This window comes from Scomber japonicus, chromosome 6 (genome assembly GCF_027409825.1).
Source record: "Scomber japonicus isolate fScoJap1 chromosome 6, fScoJap1.pri, whole genome shotgun sequence".
Lineage (NCBI taxonomy): Eukaryota > Metazoa > Chordata > Actinopteri > Scombriformes > Scombridae > Scomber > Scomber japonicus.
The window spans coordinates 19826973-19849625 of record NC_070583.1 but is presented as its reverse complement, the minus strand read 5'-3'; the positions used below and the strand labels follow the sequence as shown (position 1 = coordinate 19849625).

Below are 22653 nucleotides of genomic sequence, written 5' to 3'. Positions count from 1 at the left end.
TACAGTATATCTTCACAGGGGCCTTATAGAGGTATCTGCTCATGCCTGATGCGATTTCTTCTGCTGAGAGAGCTCTTTGAGGTTTGTCAGGTTTTTCCTGCTTGACTTAATTGAAGAGAGGGCAGGATTGTGTGTGTGTGTGTGTGTGTGTGGAGGGGTGGGAGGGGGGTGGGTTGGAGGGGTTGTGCCTTGGAGTGTCTTTCCACAAGTGCTTTGCTACCCACTACTGAAACTAGAGCCCTGTGGGAACAAGCATGTTCAGGTGTATTTTATGTGCAGTGCATGGAAGGTGAATTTAGGAGACAAGTTGCACACACACACACACACACACACACACACACACAAGCAAAATGCAAGCAGTCTTTTCCTGCTTTGTTTATGACAAGCTCCAGAAAATAGACAAAGGTTTAACTCTGTATTAACCATGAATGTTTGGTTTTAGCATTCATATGTTGTACAAAGGCAGCAAATGTGCAGGTTTTCTGCTAGAACTGACAGTTGTGTGATGTTTAGATAAACAGGAGCTTATCTATAACTGTTCTCACACTTATCAGACAATCACCCACCTGATATGTCAGAGTTTCCTGGACTTGTTGTAGCTGCGGTTGTAAACAGATCGGATTATCACAGTTGCCACTGGAGAATTGGGTGTGGAGGTCCACTTACGTATTACCATGTACACTCAGTGTCTTTGTCTTTACCTTGCTGAAATTCCCTATTCCAGCTACCAGCCTTATGTGGATTTATAGGTTTATACACATCTATTTATCAGATAAAACCATTTGAAGCACAAACGTTGTCAGTTATCCGGCTCTTCTGCTCAGGAACAATTGGGTTGAGAGCAAAGCAGCTTTATTTGCAGGACTTCAAACAGCATATTCTCCCCAGGGTCATTACCCCGTTCAGGAAATGAGAAAGTGGGCTCCTGATGTCACTGGCAAACCCCTCTCACAAAGTGCCGGGTTAAACTGGGAGGAGGGGGAGGCGAGGGCCATGCTAGATCAGAGTTCAGACATGTTTACATTACAGCTCAGGATATTTCTCAGAGCCTGGCCAAGCTGCTGAAGTTCCCAGGCTCCAGAGTTGCAAAGTGCTGAAAAGAGGCACAAGCATTCACTTTTTCTTCTCTTCTCTCCCTCTCGCCCCAGTTCTCTGGGGTCTAAGTCATAGTTCAACTCCATTTGCATCGTGGTAATGCTCTGTTCTTTGCTACAGTTGTCCTTGAGGTGTATTATAGATGTGTGAAAGATATGAAAGATGAAAGTCACAAGCCTAGCTGACACAAACAATTTTCACATGTCTGAAATTATGTTGCTGACATTGTTTCAGGAATGAATGTTATGCATATCCCTTTCTCAGTCTGAACACTGACAATAACACTATCTGGCAAAACACACAATGTGAATGCTGTCATGTCTTTAACATTTAGCATTTGAATTAGAGTTAAACCAACATACTGAGTCAATATTGGTGATTTGATAAACATCAGACCTTTTCAGACCATTATTCACAGTGGGTAGCTGACTAGCTTGTTGGGAAAGAGTAGTAGAATATTTTGTTCATGTAAGTAAGTATTTTTAATTTACTGATAAACTATCAGAACAACATAACCCATTTCAAACCACACTAACAAACAGCGCTCACATCCAAACTAAGAATAAATACATAACAGATGCTGTTGTTAAATGTTCTCCTCTGTGAGCTGCAACCATCAATGACTTTTTTGTTGTACTCACCTATCTGAACGGCATTCTGTGAGTGGCGTTCACCACAAAGTGCACCACAATCTGCTCTAAGTTTAATTTCTTTGCGCATTCATCCTCGCTGACCTGCTGCTGCTGCAGACACGCCAGCAGCTTCTTCTCTGCTGCAGCTGCTGATTTTGCACCTTTTCTTTTGTTCCAATCTCACATGGTTTATTGTGACTTTTTTATGTCACTGTAATGGCCGTCACTTGTAGCAAAGTACAATATTAGAAAAAAAAAAAAAAAAAACTTAAACGGTATAAAAATAGTTGATTTTTACACTAAAAAGTGTACTAAGAGTAAATGTAATTTATGTCACTCCTGTCTCAGCCTACCTCACGGGGCTGTTAACCTGTTAAAACATTATAATTACTTTCATTTCAGTGGAGACTTGGAAGTATAACTCTGGTTTATTCTTAGTTTTTGGCATTGTTTCTTATTATTTGGATAACATTTGACCCGCAAAATAAATTATGGCTGTATGGGAACAGTATCACTAAAAAGGAGTCAGACTTTTCAAGAAACACAAGCATTCACACTATAAGAAACACAAACTCCTAGGTAAGCCAAATTTATTGTGAAGTAAAAAACAAACTGCCCTTCACTGTTTAACATTGACCTATCAGCTGAGTGCAATGAGGGATTCTTACATTCTTATATTAGTGGTTTTACCTCAAAATATTGTGGTTGGTATTCTGGCTTGTTAGCTGTTTGATCATTTACCTTCTCATTTTCGCCTCATTGAACTTTATTATAGCGATTTTGTTGTGTTCACAAATGAGTACAGTATTGTCATGACCAATTTAAGTTGTAATAAACTGGAATGTTCCCTTGCTGGTCGCAATTTCAGAGGCTTTCCCACCCGTCTCAAAATAGAAATGTCAAGGAACTCCTAAATTCTTGTAATTTTGGGGCATGAACATGGTAAAATATAAAGTAACTAGATATCAGTTACAATACTTTGGCTATCAGCTGCTTTAGTATAAACTATAGATATTATTGATGATGTATCAGCCTTTAAAAATCTACAGCTGCCAGATTCGGATATTTCAGGCAACTAGACCATCCTGTCTGTAGCATCAGATACGGGTCTTGAGGAGGACATAGATGGTCTTGTTCCTTGCCTCAGCTCTGCCAATAAGGCTGAGAAGTGGCAGCTGGAATGTTTGTGTTAGTACTCTGCTGTGGTGAGGTGTCACGGTGCTGAGCTATGCTCTGGCGCCTGCTCTCTCTCCACCTTGCCTAGAGGCACACAGACACTGCTGTTGCATACACAGCACACACAGGAGGTGAAACCAGGGGAGGATCTCTGGTCTCTATCTGCCCTGTCGAATCATCGACAATCTGGTCTTAACAGGAAACAGGCTTAACAGTGACAGAGGCGCTGCATGGCTTGGTGGCTATCTCACACTAACTTCACTTTTTTATTTTTTACCTATATTAGAAAACTATCTGTACACTGATTTGATGATTTGATTATCATAGTAATGATTTTGGTAATGTTCCTTCTTCGGTTTAAAAAAAAGGGTAGTTAAATGTCATTTTTGTGATTTTTCGAGACAAATGAGGCAAACCTCCATTGGGTGTAAGTACTCACATGCTGCAAATTTTACTTTGTTAAGTGGTAAGATAATGTACATTGGAGTAGTTCAGTAGAGGAAGATAATAAAGACCAAAAACAGAAGCATACTGTTCTTCATTGTAAATACTGTTTGTGCTCCTTGCATGACAAGTCAGACAAATCTGCCTTCCCACCATGAAAGGATATGAGGGAGGAATAAGCAGAAACATGACATTTCACTGAAATAGTGAGGCAGACAGTAAAATGCCTGGATGATGGATGGTAAGACACATGCCTTCCTTGTTTAAGTTGTCTAAACACAACTGTAACCAATAGCTGGATTTTAGACTTGCCTAATGAGCTAGAAGTATGCGATAAATACACATTAAATAGACAAACAGAAACCCATCTGTTAATAGACACTATCTTTTTGAAACTCAATCATTTCAACCATTGTTTTCACATAGAAAGGTTTTGTTTACAATTGTAATTTTTGAGGCTATAACATAACATATTTCATTACATTGTACAGGTGTTAACCTTTCTTTTTCACATTCCTCTCCTTAAGAGGTCTCTGCACACTCTTGTAGTATTGTTAAAAGGATTCCTAATTCTCCTTAATTGTTGTTTTGACCCCTTTTACATTCTGTATCATTTTCCAAAGCATGTTTAATCCATCTGTTAAACCCAGGTGGTGATTTCTGCCTCCTGGAGATGATAGTGAGCTACAGCAATTAAGGAGGTGAATCTTATAACTACATGGGTGCTGCTTTTTAAACAAACTAATGGAGTGAATCTGCAATATCTCCACATCTCTTATGTAACATGTGTTAGCTTGTAAAATTTCACACCAGACATGTAATGGCAAGGTAAGACTAGATCAAATGTGTAGTCCATTGGTTGACCTTTACATCCAGAGTCTGTGTGGTTTTCTAACATGTGAATAAAGTTTGATTACACCTATGTTAATAAAGTTAACCCTTAAAATAAACTAGCATCATATCATACATGGTCAAGAGCTGCCAACCCTGGATCATTAATCCAGGGTTGGCAGCTCTTGACCATGTATGATATGATGCATTCTTACCTCATACATTTTCCACTGTGTCAGTTGCTTTAAAGAATGAGTATGTAAGTAAGTATGAACATCTTTAAAGTGAGTAAGATGAAAGAATATGATAATGTTTTTTTGTATAAAATGTAGTTGGAGATACCTAGAAAGAAAAGGAACTTAATCACATACTGTCAAGTACACAAACAGAAGGATCCGTTCCTATAATAGGGCCCCTTTAAACATGTTCTTTTAAAATGAGATTACAAATGATAATTAAGCAAGTAGAAGCTCACTCTCATGTCCTCGTGCTCGCAGGAGGAAAAAAAAACTGATGCAGCTTTCTTTTCATACAGTAGCTGTTAGCGAGAAAGTGGGGTTATTATGTGTGCGTATGCATGATAACAAGAAGGAGAAAGAGAGAGTGAAGAGAACATTCCTTTCTCACTCCCACTCTCCACCACCACACCCCCATTGCTACTCACTGCCACCCCACCCCCAGTTTCCTTCCTGTGCTTTTTTTAGAGTCTATTGGATGTTTTTCCCACATCCGGCAACAAAGCCAGCCTTTTTATGCCATAACCTAACAGCATGGTGTTCTGTGGTTCAGCTTCTCACATGCATGGTCAAACGTGTAAAATGAATTGAAACCCTCCTAACTTCATATCCTCTTTCACGTCACTTGACAATTCACTTGGGTAGCATAACAATTGGGTGGAGCGTCTCGGTAAAAGGGAAAAAAATATCCTCTATTGTGTGAAATGTTACCTGTAAACAGTGTCCTGTAACAATTGATACTTGCTAATACTCTAATAATAGATATACAGTATATCGGTTGTCTGTTATTAATTTCAGCCTTAAATATAATTAAGACAGCCCTTTATTTCAATGTGAATTTATATAATTTAGATCCGTATTATTATTATTAAAAAGCAACATTTTAAAAATCTTAATATGCTCATGCAAACAACGGGAGCTGTGAGAGAGCGGTGACATTGCTTGAGGTCGGGATGTAATATGCTAAATGAATATACATTTTTCTTTTTTTTAAGTAGGAAATAAAGGTATGTTGATGTTGCCTCCTGCAGGCACAGTTGCAATTGCAGTTTTTTGCACTTTTATCATTTACACCATCTAGAGGAAATGAGTTACAGAGCGGCATTTATTTATTTGTTATCTAGGTGATAGGCAGTACTGGTGTGACTGAAACTGTTGTTGTGGCCCTGCCAACAGATGATTTGACTTGCTTGGTTATTCCGGGACTTTTTCTCTGCCCTCTTAGTGAGAGTAATAACAAAAACACTGTTGAAATGCACTTGCGTATTAGGCTCCGCTATAGCCCTTTCCATCGCTACTGTTATGGTTTTAAAACAGTGGATAAATTGTTTTTGAGCATCTCACAGCCCCTGAAAAAAATGACTAATTTCGCTATCAGCATTGTATTCATTCGGTCCGATAACATTTGGAAAGGCTAGAGGAGCTGCATGATTAAATTATTTTATCCCCATTCAAGGTAGCGTAGAGCTAACCGGAAGTCTTTAGTGTGTCTGCTGTGCCCATAGTCCATGCGCAGTGTGCATTCATCCAGCCAGCGCGGGAATGTCAAACACCCCCGATTAAAAACTCCAGTTGTACTTTGAAATGCAGAGAGCTTTATCTGCTTAATCAGCTTTGTGTGAACTCGTTTGGCAAGGCCTCAAATGTAACGGACGATAAAAGTTCTGCACTGCAGGAAAAGTTACTTTTAATTAAATATTTGTTTACCATAAAATTGAACAAGTGGTGCTTAACAAGACCACTGTAGAACAGTCTGTAGTCTTTTTTTGGCCTAATGCTCCTTCCATGAGTTAGTACATTATATCAGAACAACTTTTCAAGGCACTGATGTAAAATACTGACACTTATATTCATCAGGGTTTGTCCTCATTGTGATTCTTAGTGAATTAATTCCCTTGGTAAGAGGGAATTTTCCCCTCTATTATGCTGCCTTGGCTGAGTTTGAATCACCAGGCTCATCTGTTTTGCCTGAAGTACTCAAAGCGAGGGGGGAAAAAACAGCTGTCTAGTCAGTGAAATGACGCCTTGTCAGTTGAGCTGTGAAATCCACACAAGCAAGCAGGATAATCTCCTACACCCAGACCAGATATCATATGAAAATGCAGATAGTTTCATGAACAAGGCCTTGACTTAACAGGCTATCGAATGTGACAGCACTATAATGTAAAATGTAATATCCGGAATCTCATCACATTGGCCTAAAGGTAGATGTTGCATTTGTTTGCCGGGGAATGACATCAATGTCCACATTTACATTTTTTACAAAATGTTTACTGTTCTGTTAATGTATAAAATGGTCAAATTCAGCCTCAACATCCTTTTTCTATAGCTGATAGAAACGTGTGTACAGTAAAAGGAAGGAAGTGAGAGGCTGATTAACATTTACTCCGATTTTTCCAACCTCTGTTATCACAGTGATCTACCAATTTATCTGCCATTTGACAGCCTCTGCCCAGTTAGGTTGTTGTTGTGCTATGAACCAGGGCAGAGGGGATTTGACCAGATTCTGTGCTTCCTCCTTTAGCAGATGCTGTAACGATAGCCACATGGCTGTGAATATCTCATCTAAGCAGTTTTCCTCACTGCACTTTGAAGGGTCACTGTCCATTCAATGCTTTAATACACATTGTTACATAAATATTTGTTGTCAGTTGACTTAGTTCTTCTCATTGCAACACAGTTGTGTGGTTGCACTAGAATTATAGTTTTCAGTGTTTAATTTTATTTAGCATATTAAATCATAAGCTAAACAATTTCAATCAGGCAGTGTAGTTTATGTCTTACAGATGCAGCAATGGGACTTGGCCTATAAAACACTGACAAAATGTTCATCATCAAGAACAGTTTGTCTACTTCCAAGCAACGGACAAAATGTTTACTTGACCAGATGCCACTGTAGGTACAGAGAGCTTGCTTTTAATGGCTATGGACTATCTTGAGATGAGATAGGTTGCTTAGGTGATTTTTTTGTCCCCCACAGTTGTCTTGATTAGAACAAGTTGTCTTATAAGTTTGAAATCACAATGGTAGCTTTGTGTTTGCCTTACATTTCGCATATCACTGATCACATCGTGGGAAAGTTGTTTTTTTACTACCTGAAAGTACATAGTGTCTCTCACCAGCTGCAACATGTAAGAAGACCTAAAGCGCTGATTCACAAGGCTCATTTAGACACACACAAGAGCTGCCTGCATGCAGAAACTTGCTCAGAGATGTAAGCTCTGCTGCAACCTTGAACTCTCCCTGCCACTGTGAGAGCCACCATGCCCAGACTGTGGTGAGCTCAGTACCTGCAGGGCGCCATGGGAAGGCAATTTAGGCAACCCCTGGAATGAAATGTCTTATTTTTTCCCTCTGCGTGCACACAAGAATACACATTCTCCATGAAAGCGGCACTGTTAGTTTCAAATTAGGGCAGCAAAAGAGAAAAGGTGTCCTGTTTTCTTCAAATGAGAGCAAACCAAGATAACACAGTCCTGACATGATTATCGCCTTATGATGTGTACCAAGATGAAATAGACACATTAGCATTCATTGTAAACACATTTGTGTTCACTTGGAAACACGTTCCTTGCCACCTGACAAATATAGGTGCATAACGTGACTTTTAGCTCTGTTTTGTTCACCACCCCCTGAGCTCTTTCGCGGGTAGACATTTGACTGATGAAGACAGTAGAGGCTAAAAATCTCTGTAGAGCAACAGAGTTAGGTTGTAATTCTCTGAGTTTGTCACTGATGACCAGTCGTTGCCCATTATTATAAATATGAAAATGTTAATAATGATTAATAGAGCTGTAAGAGAGAAGTATAAACACACTCAGTTTCTTCACTGCTATGTGTTTTGTATATATTTTTTTCTAATATAGTGATTTGTCAGGGTTTATACTTTATACTAACATTTAAAGCCAGCAGTGTGCACAGTTGTCTAGTGCAGCAATTAATTTACTGTTCAAGCCAACAAGTCCTTCAAATGAAACTACCGAATGCATCATTTAACCATGCACTGCAGAATGACACACAGGAGAGAGGATTTTATAATATGATGTGACAAATCTGTGGTTAAGGTCTGGTTAGGTTTATGCACCCGGTTAGGGGTTAGGGAAAGATTATGGTTTGGGTTAAAATCATCACTTTTTTAAGGTTAGAGGAACATGTGGTGTGGGTTAAAGTTACCACTTCCTTAAAGTTAGGCCACCTTATTTGTCATGGCAACAATAAACACCACAGGGTTAAGGTTAGAGTAAGATCCTAGTTACAATTTTCTTTTCTTCTCTTTTTTTTTTAAAATTGTCCCAACACATTGTTGGAAATGTGACAGTTGTGGTTGGAAACAGGAAATGAACAGCAATCTGTCGCAACTCTTCAGTGTCCATTATTTGCAAATTTGGGTTAAGCCATTCACCCACTCTGCCACTTCTGAATCAACTTCATAGACGTCATCTGAACTGTGCCACTTCTCCAGGTCACAGTCACTACATCCGCTAGATGACTTCTGAAAACACCATGATAGGTCATTTTGGGGCAACTGACATTACAACTTACTGTACCATTTATCTTGAGAGCACAGACTTCTTCCACCACATGATTCCCATGGATTTTATGAATTTCACTCTTTTTGTTTTCTGTGGCAAACTTCATCCAAAGACTTTTTTCAGTGTGAAAACCCAACTGTTGTTTTTTTTGAGGCCACAGCCATCAATAATCAAGACAAACAGTTTTGAATGTAACTAAATTGTTTGTTTTTCATCTAAGATAGTATCCAGCTTAAATCTAAGATATATTAGTAATCATGTGATGTTTTGTTTTTGTCCTTCTGGGAAATGTCAGGCTGATGATACATTTTTAGAGGTCACATACTTTCTGCACCATGATCCCCTAATGCTCCCCCTACCACACACACTTTTTTTCCTTGGTTGGAGTCAGTGAGAGCTCTGCAGAGTTTTCTGTGTCCGTCTCTGCCAGCGCCGGTCTACACAGACCTTATTTGGAATGTCAGAACTGATAGGAGTGGGAGTCAAACAAAGCTTCCCACTCATTTATTTTTTCTTCTTACTTTCTAGCTGCAGCAGTCCCTTTTTCAAACTGAACTAGCTGAGGATTGTTTCACAGCAGAGAGTGCAGATTAGTGTGACTGCTCGTCTGCGTTAATGCATGTGTGTGTAATTTAAGTGAAAGTGGAGAGAGAGATGACAAAACTCAACAAGTATACCCTTTTCAACTAGTGGATTTTTCAAAGCTTACTCCACTGAAGCAGTTTAAAACACTAAATGTGTTTCCCCCCCTCTAAAAGCATGAGGCTTATCAAGACCTGGCTGAGTGAAGCAGCATTAGCACAGCAACCACTCAGCCCAGGTTTCCCACGGGATATAAAATGGATCCTTGTTTCACTGGGAAATCGGCACAGCAATGCTGCTAAAGAGCACTTTACTGCAATCACATCAGGTATTGATATTGCTTCCTGATTTGGAACTGCAGGCATTGTGTTGGAAATGACACATCAATGAATCCAAATAGCTCAGTAAAACATAAACACTGATATGTGCTAAATATGGTACAATTAAAGATTATTTCATCAATTATTTCTGTAGATGCTGAATAATGCACACTGTTTGGATGCCTTGCAATCCCATCTAGCTCATGAAGCTAGATGGGATTTTCTTTTTGAGTAGCCAAATATATTACTGGAATAGCTCAGGACTGTGTTGCTCAACTCAGCAGTGGCAATATTGGCTCTAACCCTGCTGCAGCTGCATGCTGAAGAGCAGCCAGATGTTTGAGATGGTGAAATGAGCCTAGCAAGCAGGAAACGGTTCTGCATGCCATAGGAATCGTCTTTGAAAACAGGAAGGGAACTTGTTCCCTGCTTATGGGCCTTTTCCTGTGGCATGACCGGAGGCGGGCCTTGTGTTTGACGGTTGCTGGGAAAAAGGTACTTGTGTTTGTATGGCAATGGCCTTTTAAGGGTACAAACATGCTAGGAGAGCTTTAGACCTGTTTAACAAGGGATTTGTTTTCAGGGGAAGCAAAATCATCAGTCTGCTCTGTCTCCTGTTTTGTGTGGCCTCATTACTAGGTGTAGTCATACCTCTGCACTTAGTTACATTTTTATGTAATGTCATAGTTCAATAAATAAAAAGAATAGGACCCAAACTAACTGTGTGTGTAACCAATGTCAAATTGCTCCAGGTTACTGAAAGAGCCAGGTTTCAAGGCTGCTATTATCCTGGTTTACTTAAGTGTGATAATAAAATAACTAATCCTAACAAACAGGATTGTTAACTGTTTTTTATGCTCACAGTGACCTCTGGTGTTTGCAGATATTGTCAATTTCTTATTTTTAAGCCTTTGCTCCTCAAAAGCCTTTAATGTTCTGATTTATGTTAACCCTCCCACACCCTCAAGCAGTTTCCCAGCCTAAAAACTGCCTCTTACCTCTTGTTTCTCACCCTCAAATAGGCCCAGAGCACGTATACAATTCAAAGAAACATGTCATCATGTTGAATACATCACATCCTGTTGGTACAGTATTACAGTATGTTTGGTACAGTATCCAATGTGAATTGGAATAGCAACATAGCATAGAGGGTGTTTCCAGCATTTTGAGTGTTGAACCAATGAGAATCTAAGCCTGTTGCCGCAAAATGAAACCCTTAAACCTGATGTGCCGCTGACAAGCAAGCCCTTCATGGTTGTATGCTTGTTAAATGGTGGGACATCTTCTGTTTTATTACCTCTATTCTGTCTTGTATAATGACTTGTGAAGACAAAGGTAGCGGTTGTCTTTAACAGACAAAAATGTAACTCAGGCCAAAGTGGGAGGTCGAGATTGGACAGTTAAACCTGCAGATTATTTTCCAGTTTGCTCAATGTGTTATGGCCAATGAATTTAAACATATCGTGTCATGTTCTGCTTTAAATCATTCATTCGGGGCGGCTGTGGCTCAGGAGGTAGATATGATCCCTGGCTCTTCCTGTCCATGTGTCAAAGTGTCTTTGACACTAAGCCCAGAGTTGCTTCCGATGGTCAGGCCGGCGCCTTGCATGGCAGCCACGCTTCCTCCGCTGTCATCGGCGTGTGTGTGTATTTGTGAATGGGTGAATGAGAGGCAAGAAATTGTAAAGCGCTTCATCCATTAAGGTAGAAAGGCACTATGTGAGTGCAGTCCATTTACCGTTTGCCATATTGAAGGGATTCCTTTTACTCTGGAAGCCACAGTGGTGCTGCATGGGATTGCTCTTGAGTCCAGGGAGCCCTCAGCCCTCCTCAGTAAACGTCTCTGTGTTTAAGAATGACATGTAGATGAGAGGCGACAGCAGTGTCAGGAGTTCTGTGAGCCACATGGCCATGGATGATGTGATGTGACGGCTTGTCACTGCGATGTTGGTGACCTGTGGTACGCCTGCAGTGGCGTGCCCTAGCTGGTGCGGCTGTGATGCCTTGACAGAGTCTGTTACTCCCTTCCTCGCACACTCAGACACCCCATATTTGTTCCCAGGATCACTTTACCACTATCCTGCCAGCCTGGAATAATGGGGCCAGGAACCACAGCTTTGACTCCCTGTCATTGTATTTGATAGGAGAATATGAATATTAGCTACTATTCACAGTAGACCATTCAAACTACCTGTCCATGTTAAGAATATGTTTAGATAATTAAAAAAGATACTGTTTTTTATTATTATTCAAACAGATTTATGACTAAAACACTCTTTTATAATCTTATTTTATAATCAGTAAAATAATGTATTCTCCCATAATAATCCTAAAATACCTCATGACTTGGATATCCAACTCACATTTGTTGGGAGGAGCAGCTTTACTTGTCCAGCCACGTTCAGTTCATGACTCTCATCAATGTAATGGGTGTGCGGTGAACGGTGACTGCAGCGATTGCAGCAGTTGCTTGTAACTTTGTTTTAAGGGGCCCCACATATTTTCTTCGGAGCCCCTACATATTTTTGGAGCTACTTCCTCTGGCTTCCCCCTTAGCCTCCGGGATATCACATTAAACTCGTCTGCTTGATTCTGAACAAAGGGCATACCAAAGCAAGGACTGATTGGAATGCTGCCTTGTAATCTGCATTTGGATAATGGCGAGCCGATATTTGAATGGGAAGTGTCTTGAACAGGATTTTGAGTGTGCAAGCTGCCTTTTATTAAACTACCAAGTTTTTCCATGGAATGTTGGAGCCTGAGCTACAGTAACAGTTAAAAAAATCTGCCTTCAGTAAACATAATGGATGATTTCTCTTCAAAGGAGCTCTTATCATGTTTTCCCATTTCCCAGAGGCTGCCACAAAGCTGCCTCTCTCTCTCTCTTTTTTCCTGCTGCTGCTGCTCATCCTTCTCTCCTGCTTGCTCTCTGGAGGGCAGCCTCAATCTAATACAACTGTGTCAGGAAGTGTGGGGATGCAAAGTGCTGATGAGCCAAAAGTAGCCCACCTCTGCAGTGTGCTTCTATGTCCCAACACGCACCAGCCTGATTAAGGAAGCACACAGTGAACCTATGCTTACGTCTCTGTGCAACCTTATGGCACATGCCCTGTAGAAACAGAATAAATATGTTTCTTTTGTACAGGAAATATGTTTGTATGTAAGTGTTTTGAGAAAAGGGAGTAACTTAGAGTTCATAATATACTGTGTTAAATAGAATCAAGCCGTTAATGGTGTAATAATTTTGTCAGCACTAATTTTTTTTAACATAACATACTGCAAATTGTTTTAATTTAATGCCAAGTTTAACTGCCAAGATTATCAAATGGCACATATCTCATTTTTGGAATAAAAACTTTCCTCCAAACCTTGTTTAAATAGATATGTAGTGCAGTATTCCCTGCTGGATTCTCATGAAAGACAGTATATGCTTGTGTAGCATATCTGTAGATATAAATTCAATTTATATTCTGCCTGTCACTGCCTCATTACACTCCTCAAAGAGATTTCCTTTATTCTCAGTAACATGCAGACCTTATCATGAAATCAAAGCCGAAAAAGGTTGGACCCAGAAACGCAAAACCGTCAGTATTTTTGGTAATACTCTACGATGCCGATGTATATAATGCATTTGAAACATACTTGCAAAATAATCAGCTAATAGCACTGTATAGTTATAGTCACAAGCACTCTTAAATATTCATAGTGCTTTAACATTAAGTAGCATTTTATAATGACTTAAACGGTCAAGTATCATAATACTTACTAACTGCTGGTCACCCACTTTTTTGAAAGGATCATAATGCATACTAATTCACATAGTTGTAATGCATTATAATGTGATTATGAATTACTCTAAGTGGTTATTGGGTGCTTTAAATTAAGTAATACAATTCCTGAGGTACAGGCAGATATAATACATTACAAGCTAATTATAGGTCACTATAAGTGGTCATTTGCTTCAAGATAATCCCTGAAACAATTTCTACTTTACCTGCAGCTAAAGTGACTCCAGTGAGAAGTGATTCTAATGTGCATTGATAATACTCTATTATGAGAAGTCAAATACGCCATGATTCTTGCAAAGAAAAGTCAGTGAGTGATCAACAATTATAAAGTATTATGAAAATATTATTATAAAATTCTTTATAATGTGTCATGATTATTGTTATAAAACATTCAAATTAAGTGCTTTTAACTATAATTATGTAGAGCTATAATCAGATTATAATGCATTGTGTTTATGATGCATTGTAGACATGGCCTTGGTAGAAAGTGTTATTGTATTTTCTCCTGCTGGTAGTGTGTAATCATAGTAAGCTGGGAACATTTCTGTTGTTTCATTGTAGGAAACATGGGCACATCTGTCCATTATTTGAAATGTGCTGAATAAAAACAAATTATAGACAGAGTCTTTTAACCTCACCCAGGCAGTTCAAGAATCAACACATTCCAAAGGTCACATTTTAGATCTGGTTTTACACTGTGGTCTCAGCCCCCAAAAATTTGAGACTAAGAATATCTGTGTCTGACCATACAGCAGTTTTATCCAATGTGGTTTTAAATCAATTAACTTTTAACCAAAATACACCTGTCCACCGCTACTTTTTTAACAGTATGTCTGCTTGCAACTTCTCTGAGCTTTTTACTTCCGCCTTTTAAGCTCACTGCCAGAAATCTTGCAGTCCTGTTTGACTCAGAATTCTTAGTATCACGAAAATTGTCCAGTTCTGTTATCTACAATTAAGAACAATCTCCAAACTCAAGCCGATGCTCACCCACTCTGACCTGGAAAAAATTATTCATGCTTTCATTTTTTTCACGTTTAGATTACTGCAACTCTCTCCTTTCCGGGTTACCTCAAAAATGTCTCTCTCGCCTCTAACTGGTTCAGAACGCAGCAGCTAGGCTTCTTACTGGTTTTTAACATCACATCACCCCAATCCATGCTTCTCTTCATTGGCTCCCTGTTTATTTCAGAATTGATTTTAAAATTTTACTTATCACTTTTAAAACACGCCTGGGTCTAGCTCCCAGCTACATAACCGATCTGTTGACTCCGTATGAGCCAGCCCGCAGCCTTAGATCCTCGGGTGGGGCCTTTCTGGTGGTTCCAAAGTCAAGGCTGAAATCTAGAGGGGGCTGTGCTTTTGCTATCAGGGCCCCTCAGCTTTGGAACAACCTGCCCGAGGAAATAAGGCTCCCAGATTCAGTACCTTCTTTTAAATCACTTCTCAAAACTAATTTTCTACAGACTAGCTTTTATGTGATGTCATTTGCTTGTTTGTTCGTTTTGCTTATTGCTACTGTCTTTTATTTATTTTTATTTGTACTTTGTCTAATTTATTTTATATATTTTTATATTCTCCAACTGTATTCCATTGTCCTCTACCTTCATCTTGTCAATGCCAGTCTTGTTACCGCTCTCTGTGTTGTGTGTCTTGTTTTTTATTGTAATGCTTTTGCTTGCTTTGTCTGTCAAAGCACTTTGTAAACTGTTTTTAAAAGGGGCTTTATAAATAAAATTATTATTATTATTATTATTACTAACAAATAGAAAAGGAGAATGAAAAAGAGAAAACAGGTTATAGGAAAGATAAAGCAGAATATGACAGTCCCTGTCGTCCCTGACCTGATTTGACTGAAACTATAAATTGCCTTGTGAATGTACATAGTGTATCGTAGCAGTCTCAGCCTCAGCATCCTTACCTCTCCTTAAATAATTAAAATTGTCAAGTTTTCGAGAATGTTGTATTCAATTTCACTAGATATAGCACCATGGCTTACAGCTTAGCAGTGGAAACAATATAATTAAAATACTTTCTCAGCATTCTGCAAGCAGAGCTGAATTGTGTATGACAGCTGATCTTTGGCACTTGTTTGTGGGCTCTTGTTTCTTATCTGGCAATAAACGGGCTGAAATCCCCTCTTGCAACAGTATGCAACCTGCAGAACCGCATAAATATTATGTCTCCCTAGGAACACAATAGTCATATTTAGTCCTTTATTTTGGGACTGTTTTTCCATGTCAAATGCCGAGAGGAAGGTTTCTAACTCTCGCAGGAACAGATTGCAACATGTTTCAGGGCTCTGGTGAATAGATTAAAGGCTGGCGAGCTCCATCTTTTGTTGAGCCTCTGTCTCATACTCAAACAAACAGACACAAAACCTTCGAACACTTTCAAACCTTTACCCTTAAAGCACGCATGGCTCTGAGGGCCGTGCCACTGGACTGACAGATGGTACCAGGAGGCCTGGTGTTGCGTCCCTGTGATGGCTCACCCGGAGCCCCATCCACAGTGCTCAGCATCACCACACTGCTCAGCTTGACACACAAGCTACTGGCCTTCCAGCTCCCAGGAGCAGATAGCTTCTGTTGACATGGCCACAGTCGCGTTCCTCACTGCAACAGTCAGAGGATGTTAGTAAGCAGCGATGAAAAGGTCATGTTTAGAAATGTAATCTATCGTTGATTCATTTACAGTAGCAGTCAAAAGCTTAGACACACCTTGCCGTTCACTTGAATGAGCAGGGTGTGTACAAACTCTTGACTGGTACTTTATGTACATGATTTTTGTGGAATTGTGAGCCTATAAGTAGGTCAATTAAAGGAGATCAGATGGCTGCAAGGTGGTTGTATGTAATGATGTAATGGACGGATGCTACAAAGAGTTACTGCTGGTTAAAATATGCATAATATGATCTTTTCCTTTGTAGCTATGAGAAGTTGAGATGTGGGATTTTCTAACCTCTAGCAAAAATAGATTGTTTTGTTATCCTTGGTTTTGCGCTAACAAAATCCTTAAATGTGTGTTCTGCTCACTACTAAAATAGATGTCGAATTACACTGAATTACATTTTACCAATACAAAGGAATGTTAGCTGAAATTCCTTCATCTCATAAGATGATCAGTATGTTATACATACATTTGAGCCTTTCAGGCTGCAGGAGTCATTTTCAAAGTGGTTCAGAGCTTCTAAGCTCATTAAATGTTAATCAAAAAAATCTATTTTCAGATTACTTGGATATCTGTCATGAGGATTTCAGGGCCAGCTAGGAGACCACTGCTTCTGAGTACTGAGTGAAAATGGTTATCCTTTATTTGATGGGGAAAAATATAAATATAAAATATACATATATATGATATGTGGGTTTTTTCTCTTTTTTTGGTTTGGCTTTTCTTTATTTTTAACAAAATAGAGGTAATATCAGGCTGCCCACAATACAGTGATTTAACCTTGAGAAAATCTCAACAGCAGTCTAGAGAAGCTTGAGCTTTGAATGTTGAACCAAGAACTGTTCTTGACTACAGTCTATTTTTAAATGGCACAGAGGCAGTAGTGAGGCAACCCTGTCTCACAATGGCTTTTTGCAACACATCTACTGTCCTTTCCATTATTCATGATGTGTTTTCTCAGACAGTGCCTTGAACCATGAGGAGTACTCCTGTCTGTCTTCTCCAGAAAGAGCCCTGTGGAATGAGAGAAAGTGTGTGTGAGATGCAATACACTAGAAGGCCTGTTTTCATCTGCATTTTGAAAAAAACAGATGTCCAGTAGTATGCAGAGATGTTTACTATAATAGTCTGGATCTCAGTGAAGATGGCAAAGGGGAGCTATCTGGTGAATGAGGCACACTGTAGATGAACTTCTGAAACATTTCCAAGTTAGAAACGTATGTGTCTGTAATTCTCTGTATTAACTTGACATCATCCAACCGGACTGATCATTACATCATCTGCCAAGATTTCTTTCTCTCCAGTTTCTCTTGAGAACTTTTTGACTGATTTACTTTTGTGGCAGAGTTTATTTAAAGTATTTGAAAATCATTATTGCATCTCATTTACAGCAATTGTATTTTATAGTTTAAGTTTAACTTGCAAAGCTTCAAATTAACTAATATTTAACTTTAAAAAGCATATAATCATACTAAGTAATGGCTGAATTAAACCGAAAGGACCACTGCATTTTTTTAACCTGTAGAAATTGTGTATATTTGACATAACTATTCAATTAATTAACTAGTAATGTAAAGCTTTATAGTTATGAAACAATTTCTTACACAGTAGACAACCATTTATTTTCATTCATTTCAGCATTTGAATATTTAAAAATAAGCATAAAACCTTGATTTAGGTCATGCATAATGAGCTATGTGTGGTCTTTCTTTTGTTTATTAAAATTAATTTATTGCTAGACGAAAAGTGTATGCATGGATATTTTGACGTGAGATTTTACGGTTACATTTTACATTTAATGCAAGATATCCCTATATAAATGAGTTGTTTTTCATTACATTAAGGTTTGATGTTGTTCTGAGCACATTATAGACAAAGGTAGAAGAAACAAATTGCTCACTTTTGCTTGACTTGAACATTAGTCACATGTATATCAGCTCTCTTTTTGTCTGGTTGAATGTGCTGTGCTTGTCGTTTTCCTTCGTATCAGTGTTTGCATCATTGTTTCCATCATTGTCATGGAGTTCATGGCACGTTTCAAGTCTTTGCAAGCTGACTTTCCGACTGTGTCGAAGTAAACTGAGACCAGGGCTTCCTGGTTGCCAGGAAATTAATATAATAGGCATGTTTTTGTAAATGGTCCACACCAATGTTACATATAACAGTCTCTACTCATCAGGCCAAAACCTACTGAAAACCTACTGTTATGATTCTTTAAATAGAAATGATCGTTTCAGTCCCTCCCCCTCTCGGTACAACACCACCATCTTGAACATAATTATCATCATCCTCTCTCAATATGTTGAAATGCACACACACACACACACACACACACACACACACACTTATAGGTTTAATAAAGGATGCTTGGTGAGTCACAGAGATATTTGTACCTTGATTAAAATGCAAGGATGTATCTCTAAGCAATTGTTAAGAGCATTAGCAGAAGTAATACAGACACAAACAGAGTAGAAATGTAGTGAACTGCAGGATTCACTCCAAACCCTCAGGCTATGAATCATCTTAATGTAATGTGTGCCAGCAGGTGGAAATGACTCAAATTTGTTCCCACAGTGAAATATGCAACACACTGATAGTCCTCTCCTGTGCTCAGGTTGCTGTACAATCAGAAGCATGATTTCCATGCTGGCACCGCATTAAATGATGGTCAGATAATGAATCATTTCTATGTATATACAACATTGTGCCTGATATTACCACTGGATCGACAATTTCTTTCTCAGTGAATTGTTGTTTATGAAAGGCTCGCATGAAAGAATAAGCTTTATTATTTTGTTAGCAATGGCAGTGATATCTGAACCTGAAAATATAAATGATCCTAGTTTTTACTATAATGTGAGCATTTTGTTGCGGTTTTTAATGCTTCAGTTTCAGGGAGTGTTAGTGAGTGGTTAGAGTTGTGAGTCATAGCTATGTGCCTGTAACCGTAAATGAAGACATGGGATAAAATGAAAGGAAGTCAGATATCTGCACCAGCATGTTAAGCAGAATCTCAGCCACAAAGGAGAAACTCTGCTATCTAACAAAGCACAATGGAGGAAAATATAATGTATGTAAATGAGGGAAACAGACAAAGACCCTATTCTACTCTCTGCGGTCTGTCGACTATATCAGATTTCTAACTATCTTCTCAGCCCATCCACTATGCTCAAACTGCAGTATATCAAAACAGTTTTCTAAATGCTGCAGCAGCGTTTTCTTCATTGCTGCGTTGCAAGTGTTGAAATACAATCATGAAAGCTTTCTCTATTTTATTTTTATGTATCTGCATGGTCTTACTAAGTGAAGTGACTTAAGTGATTTATGTCAGAATAAAACATCTCAGATGTCATCACTGTTATAAATCAACAGTTATTCCACTGAATGAAAACCACTGTCTTTTAATAACAATAATAATAATAAGAAACTGTATACACTTGCACTTTTATAAACAAAGATTACAAACTATGATAAAATGTAAAAGCAAACCACAGTATCAGACAATATTGGAACAGAATTACAAAGTAAAGTAAGAAATCATATGCCAGTCAACAACATCTAGAGCCCTTTTTTAAATTGTGAAATTGAATTAATTTTCATAGTGAAATGTAGCAAGGTGTGTTTTGAATCAAGTGCAATAATTAAAATCTTGTTATGATTTTCTTCTTTTTTTTCCTTTTGGGCCATTCCTCTATTTAAAAATCAAAATCCATGACCCATGACCCATGACCTTTATTAATCAAGTAATAAAGTAGTGAGATTAATAAAATCAACTAGAGTCTTTTCTTTCATGTTTTTTAATTCTATTCTGTTGTGTTTTGCAGCTTCAAGGATCTTTGCGCAGGAAGATTGAGGGACATGCACCAGGACATACACCAAAGCAGAACGGCCTCTCCTGTGGTTTCTCTGGATCAGATTTTAAGCGAGTCCGTGTAGACACTGGTGGTCTGGGACATGGGCCATGCAACCATAACTTAACCCAGTCTCATTCTCTACAAGGCTCCTCGGCCATGGGCATGCAGAGGAAGAATTACATGGTGCCCCATGGAGTGGGATCTGACATATTCAGCATGACCCTGAAAGAAATGAAAAAAGAGCCTTGTGAGGTCCAGTCTTGTGGCCAGTCAAATGCTGAGATGATTTTTGACTTCAAAGATGAGGGTGGGGGACAGATCGACCCGGAGCTCCAGGATCTGTTTGATGAGCTGACAAAGACAGTACCCCCGTTGAATGATCTAGACTTTGAGAAGATGCTGAAGCAGGATGATACATTTGGTTTGGATCTAGGTCGGCCAAGCTCTGCAGGAGCAGCAGCCACTCTGTGTTCCCCATTGGAGAAGCAGATAAAGACAGAGCCCTCCCCAGATTTTGGGCCTGTTCACGGCGGCTCACCACAGCTTCGACCGGCTTCAGCAGGGCCCTCGTTCACAATGACCAGCACCTCTTCTGCCACCACATCACAGAAAGCTAACACCCAGTCAGGACACCCAAGAGGCATATCTTGCTGGCTAGAAATATCCCATGCAGAGCAACTTAAGCAGATGGCAGCAAACCAGCAGCAGCCAAGCTCTCTGCTCCATCACCACCATCAAACACCACCTGCAGGACTGACCAGTTGGGTCACTGCCATGAGTACCCACTCTTCCACCAGCTCCTTCCCCCAGGACAAGGTCTCCACCCCAGCCCCGCCTAGCCAGCAGAGAATTGGCTCCCAGAGTAAAGGGATCAACAACTGCCTTTTCAAGCCAAACGGCCACAATGGTTCCCATCATTTGGACATGAAGGTTCTTAACACCAAGCCCACGTTACACTTCAGCCCCAAAGCACCGCATTCTGCCAGCCAGCAGATGCCTATGATGGCAAGTTCAGTGAACAAGACTTCAGCCCAGCAGCAGCAGCAGCAACAACATTCACCATCAACTGGCCAGAATCAGCCACATTCAGCTCTCCACTTCCAAAACCAACAGATCTCCACGTCAGCGGCTCTTTGTCTGGAGCCCAAGTCAGTTCCGCTGCATGGCACAGGGCTGCCATTCAAACTGCCGCAACAGCGTCAGGTAAGGGCTCCATTATAAATTTCTTCTCTTGTAGCTGCTCTCAGATGAAAACCTTGTATCTCCAGATGTTTCAGGATTTAGAACACAATGGCCTTGTGCTTAGCATACTGTCCCTTTAAGTTCCATGAGATATACAAATCTGATTAATTACTAACACTGTCACCTATAAAGTTAGAAGTTGTAAGTACATTTGTTTTGCTTGATCTCCCAAATTGATTGTATTGATTTTATCTTACTGCAAATGTTTAAAGGCTGGCTTGTGTATTTCTAATACACTATACTGTATATACAAACTAAATAATAGAACGTAAGTTGTACATTTTCTGCTCAAGGTGTAATAACATAATACACAGAACAGTCAAACATTCACTTTAGTCTTCCTCATCAATCAGGTCCCTTAGTGTGCTTGCGGCAGCCAACCAGCTGTCTGCAACTGAAACAAAGCAATGCTGTTTGTTTTGGGACTTTAGTGTCATTGTTCTTGCTGCTGCCTGTGTCTTTGCTGCTGTGACTCCCTTGAATATGTATTTCCCCTGAAAGTGTTTTGACGATGACACAGATTTCTAGAGCATGGTAGATTAACATGCAGGACTTCTAATTTCTCTGCTTGTCATGGTGGCTCCCCGTCAGGGCACAGATATGCACAGCGGGATTTGCTAATTGGAGGTTGTTAGCTACAAGGGACAAGTGGTGGAAAATGACAGTAATCTGCTTAGCCTGGTGCCGGAGGTTGAATCACTGATTTGTTATGATTGGGGAGATTTGGACCATCCCATCTTTCATTTTTGCACTAACAGTATCTGTAGCTGTCTTTGTGTGAAATGATAATGCGAGCCACACAAGAGAACTCCCATAACCTCCACAGATCAAGGGAATTACTTGATTACTTGAATGACTGGGGAAGGGCAGGAGGAGGGAAAGAGGGAGGCAGTTATAGAGATATGGAAGTAAACGAGGTGTGATGACAAATACATCATCACACAATGGTGAAACAACCAGTTTTCTATACAGAACGCATGGTTGTACACGTATTAAAACTCCCTTTAAGTCCTTTTAACATACAATTAACATAAAATAAATATATGAAGCAGAAATATACAACATCTTTAAAACTAGTGAATAATCTAAATAAACCTGTTATATAAATATATATAAAAAATACACAACACATTAATATGAACTCAAAGTAGTGATTATGTTAGTAGCATTTGTGTTACCTTTACTATCAGTAATAATAATGTTGATGAGGCCCTGAAACATTTCAAACCCAAATTATAAGGACTAAAAGGG

The 22653-nt window shown here is 39.3% G+C and overlaps 1 protein-coding gene across 1 annotated transcript in view; it reads left to right on the top strand.

The window, feature by feature from the left end:
• zmp:0000001236 (mastermind-like protein 2) overlaps nt 1–22653 on the top strand; it is a 41462-nt gene that overhangs the window by 8178 nt on the left and 10631 nt on the right. The window contains exon 2 of the mRNA XM_053320943.1: nt 20131–21363. Within this exon, the coding sequence (XP_053176918.1) occupies nt 20131–21363 (1233 nt within the window). The remainder of the gene's footprint in view (nt 1–20130; nt 21364–22653) is intronic.